At 42.5% G+C, this 9,033-nt stretch overlaps 2 protein-coding genes across 3 annotated transcripts in view; both read left to right on the top strand.

Moving 5' to 3' along the window:
• Window positions 1–2,148, top strand: part of LOC106519565 (tubulin beta chain) — a 5,125-nt gene extending 2,977 nt beyond the window's left edge. The window contains exons 3-5 of the mRNA XM_014011287.1: window positions 168–278; window positions 372–616; window positions 700–2,148. Of these exons, the coding sequence (XP_013866741.1) occupies window positions 168–278; window positions 372–616; window positions 700–1,512 (1,169 nt within the window). The 3' untranslated portion in view covers window positions 1,513–2,148. The remainder of the gene's footprint in view (window positions 1–167; window positions 279–371; window positions 617–699) is intronic.
• Window positions 2,149–3,136: 988 nt separating this feature from the next.
• The window catches only part of LOC106519564 (uncharacterized), a 15,899-nt gene continuing 10,002 nt past the window's right edge, over window positions 3,137–9,033 (top strand). Inside the window, exons 1-7 of one of the 2 annotated variants that reach the window (XM_014011284.1) lie at window positions 3,137–3,586; window positions 6,395–6,450; window positions 6,579–6,599; window positions 6,671–6,940; window positions 7,972–8,059; window positions 8,128–8,354; window positions 8,553–8,840. In XM_014011284.1, the coding sequence (XP_013866738.1) occupies window positions 6,405–6,450; window positions 6,579–6,599; window positions 6,671–6,940; window positions 7,972–8,059; window positions 8,128–8,354; window positions 8,553–8,840 (940 nt within the window). In that variant the 5' untranslated portion in view covers window positions 3,137–3,586; window positions 6,395–6,404. Of the gene's footprint in view, window positions 3,587–6,394; window positions 6,451–6,555; window positions 6,600–6,670; window positions 6,941–7,971; window positions 8,060–8,127; window positions 8,355–8,552; window positions 8,841–9,033 lie in introns of both variants that reach the window. The other variant, XM_014011285.1, reaches the window with a different exon arrangement.

Here is a 9,033-nt window from a genome sequence, read left to right as displayed (position 1 = left end):
ACAGATAACAGACCACTTGTAATTTTAATGTTCTCTTTTAATTTCTCCTCTTAATAAGTAAAACATAACATATAAACATGACTAGTTTTTGCATCTTTTGTTTGAATTTGCAAATGTTAAATTTTCTAAAACATAGATTTACAGTTTATTATGTTATTTGTGTGCAGGTGGGAAGTATGTCCCCAGAGCCATCCTTGTTGATCTGGAACCAGGCACCATGGACTCGGTCCGCTCTGGACCCTTTGGACAGATCTTCAGACCGGACAACTTTGTGTTTGGTAAAAAATATCTGAAAGCTTTTTATAAAACATTTAAAAGTTGAACAGATTTGAGCGTAACTGTGAATTAAATAAAGAAATTTTTACTCTCAGGTCAGAGTGGTGCTGGAAACAACTGGGCCAARGGTCACTACACGGAGGGGGCGGAGCTTGTGGATTCCGTCCTGGACGTGGTGAGGAAGGAGGCSGAGAGCTGTGAGTGTCTGCAGGGTTTCCAGCTCACACACTCCCTGGGGGGCGGCACGGGCTCRGGGATGGGGACTCTGCTCATCAGTAAGATCCGGGAGGAGTACCCCGACCGCATCATGAACACCTTCAGTGTGGTCCCCTCCCCAAAGGTAACAAAGACCCTTACTGTCTAAGATCTGGACCAGAACTTGCGCACTCATCATCGAGTCTTGACGTTCCTCTTCTGTCTCAGGTGTCGGATACGGTGGTTGAGCCGTACAACGCCACGCTGTCCGTCCACCAGCTGGTGGAGAACACSGACGAGACGTACTGCATCGACAACGAGGCTCTCTACGACATCTGCTTCCGCACGCTGAAGCTGACCACGCCCACTTACGGAGACCTGAACCACCTGGTGTCGGCCACCATGAGCGGCGTCACCACCTGCCTGCGTTTCCCCGGCCAGCTGAACGCCGACCTGCGGAAGCTGGCCGTCAACATGGTGCCCTTCCCCCGCCTGCACTTCTTCATGCCGGGCTTCGCGCCGCTGACGAGCCGCGGCAGCCAGCAGTACCGCGCCCTGACCGTGCCCGAGCTCACGCAGCAGGTGTTCGACGCCAAGAACATGATGGCGGCGTGCGACCCGCGGCACGGCCGCTACCTGACGGTGGCCGCCGTCTTCCGGGGCCGCATGTCCATGAAGGAGGTGGACGAGCAGATGCTGAAYGTGCAGAACAAGAACAGCAGCTACTTCGTGGAGTGGATCCCCAACAACGTGAAGACGGCCGTCTGCGACATCCCGCCGCGCGGCCTCAAGATGGCCGTCACCTTCATCGGCAACAGCACCGCCATCCAGGAGCTGTTCAAGCGCATCTCTGAGCAGTTCACCGCCATGTTCCGCCGCAAGGCCTTCCTGCACTGGTACACGGGCGAGGGCATGGACGAGATGGAGTTCACCGAGGCCGAGAGCAACATGAACGACCTGGTGTCCGAGTACCAGCAGTACCAGGACGCCACGGCCGAGGAGGAGGGCGAGTTCGAGGAGGAGGTGGAGGAGGACGCCTGAGCGGAGGAACACAAGAGTTCAAACCAAAAATAGGAAGAAAAATGTGAAACAAAGTGAAGGAATGTTGTGCAGCAGAGGAGAAAATCAGACCAAATTAATGTGCCATAACTTCTGTTTTCTGTTCGATCCGTTTAAATCTGCATCAAAACCCAAAAACAAGCTCCCTCTTTGCCAAATTTATTGTTTTCCATGGCATTACCTCCTCTGACAAACAGTATTATCAGAAAATATCAGTTAAAAGTTCAGCTTGTATCAGAACAAACAGGTTTGTATTATTTTTATCAGGAAACACTCGGTGATAAATGTGAATTTAAGTTAAATGTTAAACCTCAGCAGTGTTTATTTACCTGATTAAACCTCAGCAGTGTTTGTTTACCTGATTATTTGCTTTTTTTGTCAGTTTTTTTGGTCAGAATGTTTACTGTTGAACATCTCAGTCGTGTCGCTTCCAGTTTCTTGTTTTCTTATTTAATTTTTTTACAAAAAGCAAATGTTCAATCCACACRAACAGATAAATATTCAGTTAAATGTTTACTCTGAGCTGTCAGTTTCTGTTCTCTTCCTGGGAAACGTTCAGGATCCTGTTGACCGAAAGGAAACGTTTGGGAGAAATAAAAGTCATTTGGATGAAAACCACTTCTGTTGTTTTTATACTTATTAACGATCGGCTTTTATCGTTTATGAACACTSGCAGGAAGTCATTTCTCTTTTTAATGACAAAGTGAGAGATGTGCTGGGCTCAGGGCCAGGATCCATTAAAAGTTTGATAATTACAGCTTCAGCTAAATCATCTTTTTATCATTAAGCTAATAAAAACTGAGAAGAAATGTCAGCTGAAAAAACAAATCTGGACCTGAACTGCAGCTTTGGTTTAAATTAATATAAATATATCTTTATTCAGCGCCAACTGCTGTAAATAAATACATCTGAGCACCTCTTCATTTAACACAAAAAAAAAAAAAAAAAGAAAAACTTTAGGTGAACATGCAGCGTGATGCTAAAGGACTACTCAAAAAGCTGTTAAAACTAATAAACAGAACACTAGCTAAAAGCTAAAAGCATTAAAAGGCAAAAATAAACCAACAATTACAGGTTAAATGTTGCAGAACTGTAGGTTAAAGTAGCAAAAAGCAAACTAAAAGTAGCCAAAGGGTGAGCTAAAAGCTAAAAGTTGATTTTATAAAAGCATTAAAAGGCCAAAGCATCACAACAGTAACTAAATGTTGCAGAACAGTAGGTAAAAGTAGCCAAAGGGTGAGCTAAAAGCTAAAAGTTGCTAAAAGCATTAAAAGGCTAAAGCATCACAACAATAATTAAGTAGCAAAACAGGTATAAATAGCAAAGGCAAGCTAAAAGTAGCTAAAACCATCCCAACAATAATTGTCTAAATGTAGCAGAACAGATAAAACTAAAAATAAACCAAAAGCTAAAAKCACTTAAAATCAAAAGCATCAAAACAACAAAAGCAGAACAGTGGGGAGAAGTAGCAAAATGCAAGCTAAGAGCTAAAAGCTATCTTATGAAGACCAAAACAGACATTTTGCTGAAGCAGATAGTTTTTTAAAAAATTGAAGAGATGTTGATGTATTTCTGAACATAAATAAAGTTAAATATTTTAAATTTGTAAATAAATAAATAAATAAATAAAACCTGAGCTGAATGTTGTGATGTATAAAAGTCTAAAACAAACTCTGCAGGGAAAAAATAAAAATAAAATCACTAAAAGACCACCTGATCCACCAGACTGMTGAGGTCTGGGGGGTCCAGATCTCCAGACTTCAGTTCGGTTCTGCCTCAGCATCCTGAGGCTCGGACCGCAGCTTCTGGTTCCGAGCCAGAAGCAGACCGGACGCTTTTTACCGAAGTTTTCCGATCGGAGCCGAACCTGGAAGCCTCTCACACCCGACATCAGCCGAAATCTTCCTCTCCTCCGGCTCTTCCTCGTGCTGAAGTGTGCTGCTGGCTGCCTGGGGGAGGTGTGCAGATTACAGAAATCATCTGATAAAAGCCAGATTAGCCCCTCTGAGCCCCTCCCGGTCCTCTGATCACCGGATCCAAGGCTTTTTAAAAGMAGGTAATTTCCATCTTTTCTTATAGAGCGAGCTTTTCTCACGCAGGGAGGCAGTGGGTTAAATTCTGCAGCTTTTCTTTGCTGGTTTTGGGGTCTTTGTCGGGACTGAGCGGTACCAGATGGTCGGTTCTGGGCGTGGAAGCAGGGTGGGATTTTTTTACAAATATAAAACGACAAAACCAGAAGGAAAACTTTGAATTTAAGCAAAATAAATGTAGGATTTCAGGAGACTGAGGCAGGGAGCCCCACTCTGCTCACATGGGGTTCATCTGTTAAATCTGTGTATTATTTAATTTAATTTAAACCTATAAGACATGAGATCTGCATGTTTGAGCTGCGGTTCTAGGTGGATGTTCGGGGGTATACCCACCCGCCTGGATGATGGGGGGTTTCTGGTCCACCCTGCTGGACAGCATTACGCAGTGCACACATTAAAGCTGCTGACTGCTCACATTCACAGCCTCACAGCTAAAATATTTACCTGAGGCATCAATTAGAGGCTCTAATTAAGGCAAATTTACATTTTGATGCGTCAGATTATAGGCTCTGAGCAGCTGATTGTTGCCTCATTTCTGTTAAATCTGCATCTTCAGAGAGAGAGAGAGAGAGAGAGAGAGAGAGAGAGAGAGAGAGAGAGAGAGAGAGAGCATCTAATCCTGAACATAAGAAAAATGCAACCTTGCATTCTCCATTCATGCCCTGCTCTCAGCTCTCACTTCCTCCATCTTTAATCTGTAATCCTGGATSCTGCCTCCTCACGACCCGCCCTCCTGTGGAGGGAGGSAGGGARRGAWRGAKGSMKGYCTGTGATCTGTGTCCAACCAACACATTTTCATGCTATAAAACAGATAAATCAATAGATTGTGTAACGAGCTTGGCCTTTTTGTTGCGGCATTTAGAACATCGGGGTGATTATTCTGGAAAACTGAAACTAATCAGATTATACAGCGACAGAGGAGGATTACAGTTCTCATGAGGAAACTCTGTTTTCTTCTTCTCAAATTGATCCTTTAATTAAAAATGTGTTTTTAGCAGATTCAGCTGAGTGTCTTTATTCAAACTGCAACATTTTGCAAGCTTTTTTTTTTTTTGCAAAAAACAAATGAAGAAAGTTGTATTGATGCATGTTTATGCTCAGATTTCTTGAGTTAAATCTGCAGATTAAATCGCTTTGTTTACATTGAGTGCAGACCTGCATTTCAGGGCTACACACCAACATTTGTGGAAAACTAAACTCTTTCAAAGTGCACGTGATGCAGCTCAGGCTAAGCTTTGATGATTTTACAGTTTGTAAYGAGAACCTTTAATGTGAGGGTGTGAGCTTCAGTTTGAGCGTCTCGGCCTGACTGAAGGACTCAGGAGGATAATTACCAGAGAAAAGAAGGTGTGGGAGGACTGGGCCGGGGAGAGGAGAGCAGATAAGGAAAAGGAGACAGAAAGATGAGAGAGCTGATGTAACCAGAGCAGGGAGGAGAAACGATGCGTTCGCTGCCGCCGATCGTGTGGGAGACGAGAGAATCGGGACTGAAAGGATTTTAAACTCATCATTCAGGACGGAGTGATGGGTTGAAACGACCTCCTCGCCTCAGGAGGAGGAGGCTGGAGAGCTGTCCGTCCTGTAATGTGTTCTGACAGGAGACAGAAGGACGTGACCCCACTTAGAGACAGATTTCATCCTGACAGGACAGGTGCAGCATCCTGACCTTAATATTATAATTTATCAAATAGGCCTACACAAATTACTATTAGAAATAAAAAAACTCATTAAATTATTATTAGAAATTAATTAATTTCCCCACCAGGGGATCAATACAGTGTATAAAAATAAATCCATCATTCAGTCTAATTTAAACAATAAACCTTAGCTTCACTTTGTGCAGCTGTTGCTCTGAACTTCCTGCAGTTTTTAGTTCTCTAATCTGGTTTTCTCTGAATTTCTCAGATTTATTTTAAACATGTTCATGTTTCTGTAATCAGCAGAGACTTCTTCTTTTGCATCAAATATAAACTCTCTTTGGTCCATTCTGTTCAGCTTCAACAAGCAATAATGGCTCTAATGAACATAAYAAAGCAAAATATGTCAGGATTTCTGTTTTACACTGATGGACTGAGTGCATTTACAGATTTAATGTCTAATGGGAAATCAGAAAAAGCAGAAATCTGTTAGTTTTGATCCTTTTAATGTCATCTACTGCCTCAATCATCTACTGTCATATTTTCTGTTTTTGATTTTGTTCTTTTTGTTTTTTTGCACTAAAAATCAGACTTTTTGAAGAGAAACCTCATGTCTTTTTGATTTATCAGCTTTTAAGTCTCCTCCTTCACTTTATATTTGAATTTCCTGACCCTCCAGAGCAGAAAGGTCAAAGGCTTCCATGCTTTCACAGATGTTTTAAACCTTGTTTTAATTTGCTTTAACTCCTTTTTATTTTGTGTTCATGTGTTGTGAGTGGTTATTCCCTCTGCAGCTCATTTCATCATAAAATCTTTTGTTTTGCACCTGAAACGTATTAAAACCATTTTAAATCCCAGCTCTGGTTTAATAACGTGACATAAAGCAGCTGAAGTGACAGATTTTGCTGCTGCAGAGTCTTGGCAGTGTTTGTGGTGCAGAGCTGAAGTTGTAAACTTTTGCACAGATTGAAGCTGACATAAACGCCTCGGCTGCACTAAAGGCCTTTTTAATTTAAACCCAATTAAAGCAGGCGAGCCAGTGTTTGTAAGTTATGAAACATTCGGCTGCTTGTGAGCGTCTTTTTGAAAGCTAAAAATGTCTTTATTTGTTGTTGTTGATTGTTTGTGTTTTTGCAGAGAAAGGCAGATGAAGATGAAAGAGGCTGCAGCTCTCAGCGTGGTGTTCTGCTGCGGTAAGCACAAAAATAATCAGTAAACATTAATGATGTGTAGAAAAGCTAAATTATGTTATGTTTTGTAAAGTTGTAATTATTGTTTTTCTGGGAACGTTTGAACAGAACCATGTTTCTTTCTTCCACAGTTGTGTCAGCATCTCTGAAAGGTAAAACTCRTTCCTTTCATCGAACGAGCAGAAATGTTTCCTGAGAACTAATAATTCTGTTTTCRTGGCAGTGAAAACGGAGAGCAGGACGGCCTTCTTCGGCGAGGACGTTCACATCGACATCCTGTCCCGGAACAAGTCCGAGGTCCTGTTCAGGCCCAGGACCAACYGGTCCTCCGAGGTGGCCCTGCTGCGGGCGGGGCTGCTCACCAACCCGGCCAAGGCTGACCTGAACGCCCTGGGAGACCTGGTGCTGAAGGACGTTCAGGAGGAAGACGAGGGTCTGTACATCATCAGAGACGGCAGCAACTCCAGCAAACAGCTGGTCCTCACCGTCAGGGGTAGGGTCCTGCTGCAGACCGCTTCAGGAGGGCACAACATGCTCCACCTGAGAAACTGACAAACATACAGTATATTAAATTAATGTGTCTGAAAATGACAGGAATGTTTGAAACAGTAAYATTGACACTTTTAATAATTTCAAAATAAATGAGTTTATTAGTTTGAACTTGTTTAGAAACTGAGATTCTGTCTAGTTTTTTAACAGAACTGTGGAATAAAATACAAACCTGATAAATCAATAATCTTTATTTTGATAAAAACAACAGATCAAATCAACATTATGATTTTAATTTCTGTAAAATATTTGACTGCTGGGCAACTTAATGGGACAAAAACACCAAATAATAATTGTCATGAAAAAAGTTCTGTTATCTGATGACAGAGGTGTTAAATTTGGTCTTTTATCTCAAATAAACCCAACGAACAGAGTTTTATTCACATTTTTTTGAAAAGTTTTTGTATATTTTAAGTATCAAACATTCATTACATGTCAAACTTTTCACCTTCAGTTTTAAGCTTTAAAGTTATTGCAGAAAAAATGTTTATATAAACAGTTCTTAAGTCTTTTAAAAGCTGCTAAACACTTTTATTCAGTCACTTTGCTGCATTATTTTTATGTTCTTGACTTTAAAGTGAACATATCCTGTTTTTAAATCCTTCATTTTCACGTTTAAATCCTTCAATTGGGGTCTTTAAAAAGTGGAACTACAATGATTTGGTCTGAATTCCTCGTTATTCTAACTTTACCAGCTCCTCTTTCACCACTTTTTTGCTGTGTGTCTCAAAGCAGCTCGTTTTGTTACTGTTCCTTTAGGACGCTTCAAGCCCCGCCCCCCTCCGGCTTCCAGACCGGTCCACTCCAGTTTGAGAGAGGGGGCRTTAGGTTTTCTAGCTCACAGAAACGTTTTATTTACAATTTAGTTAAAAGTGGATTTTGCAGATATGTCCTCTTTAATGCTTTGTCTGTATTTTTAATATTTCTGAGTATTTTATTTTGAAGTAACGTCTGCTTGTCTGTGCTGACGGACAGACTGCGCACTGGAGCAGGTGGTAAAATATGGAGACACCTACAACATCCACCTGAAGCACATCGAGGGTCCCATCACCCTGGAGTTCAGGTGGGTCCAGCTGGTTTCAGACCTGCAGGCTGAGGACCATCGGGTTCATGCTGAGGTTCTGGTTTCAGGTCCAGTYTGGTTAAAGTCAATCAGACGGATCTTCAGCACCTGTCCGAGGCCCCCCCGGTGGTTCTGTACAACGGGTCCGCGGTGCTGGGGGGGGACTACGTGGGGCGCCTCAGGGTGTCGGAGAAGCAGATTTCTCTGCACTCCGTCAGGATGACGGACGAAGGAAGCTTCGCCGTGTTGGACCGAGAGGGGCACACCAAGATGAGGAACTGTCTGAACGTCAGAGGTGAGGGGGTCCAGAGGGGGTCCGGAGCTCAGAAACACTTTTAGTTTCACATTTTTAACAGTTATAATTTAACTTTCTTTGCTTCTACATGTTCATTGATGCTCAAATATGACAGATTTCATGTTTTCCGCCAGTTCTTGATGCTAAATTAGCATCAGTAGCTTTTAGCTCCATAAAGACCCYCCTTCTCTCCTCCAGACCACCAGAAGTTCCTGCAGCTTTCCTACGGAGAAAACCTGAAGATGAAACTCTTCGTGGACCACTCCAACCTGAACGTCGTCTACAGGACCAAATCGGACAACCAGGACCAGCTGATTGTGGACCAGGGGGTCCTGGTGACGCCTCTGGACCCTCAGCTGGAGGGCMGGCTGACCGTGGAGGGATCAGAGCTCAGCCTGAAGAAGGTCCAAACGGCYGACATGGGGGTCTTCAAAGTGACGGACCTGGCTGGCTTCCCTGTGGCCCATGTCTACATAACCGTAGAACGTGAGGAACAAGTCTTTWAATAAAAATCATGCTTCATTTTAGATTTATTTAACTTTTAATGAGATYTAAGATAAGATGAACCAATTAGCTGCAGTTTCTATTTCTGTGTTTTAATGTAAAAACTTTTAGTTTAATTACAGTAAATGTTATAATTCCTATTTTTAGTTCAGAAATAGACAGCCCAATATAATAT

This window comes from Austrofundulus limnaeus, unplaced genomic scaffold, assembly GCF_001266775.1.
Source record: "Austrofundulus limnaeus strain Quisiro unplaced genomic scaffold, Austrofundulus_limnaeus-1.0 Scaffold79, whole genome shotgun sequence".
NCBI lineage: Eukaryota > Metazoa > Chordata > Actinopteri > Cyprinodontiformes > Rivulidae > Austrofundulus > Austrofundulus limnaeus.
This window is presented reverse-complemented; position numbering and strand designations above follow the sequence as displayed.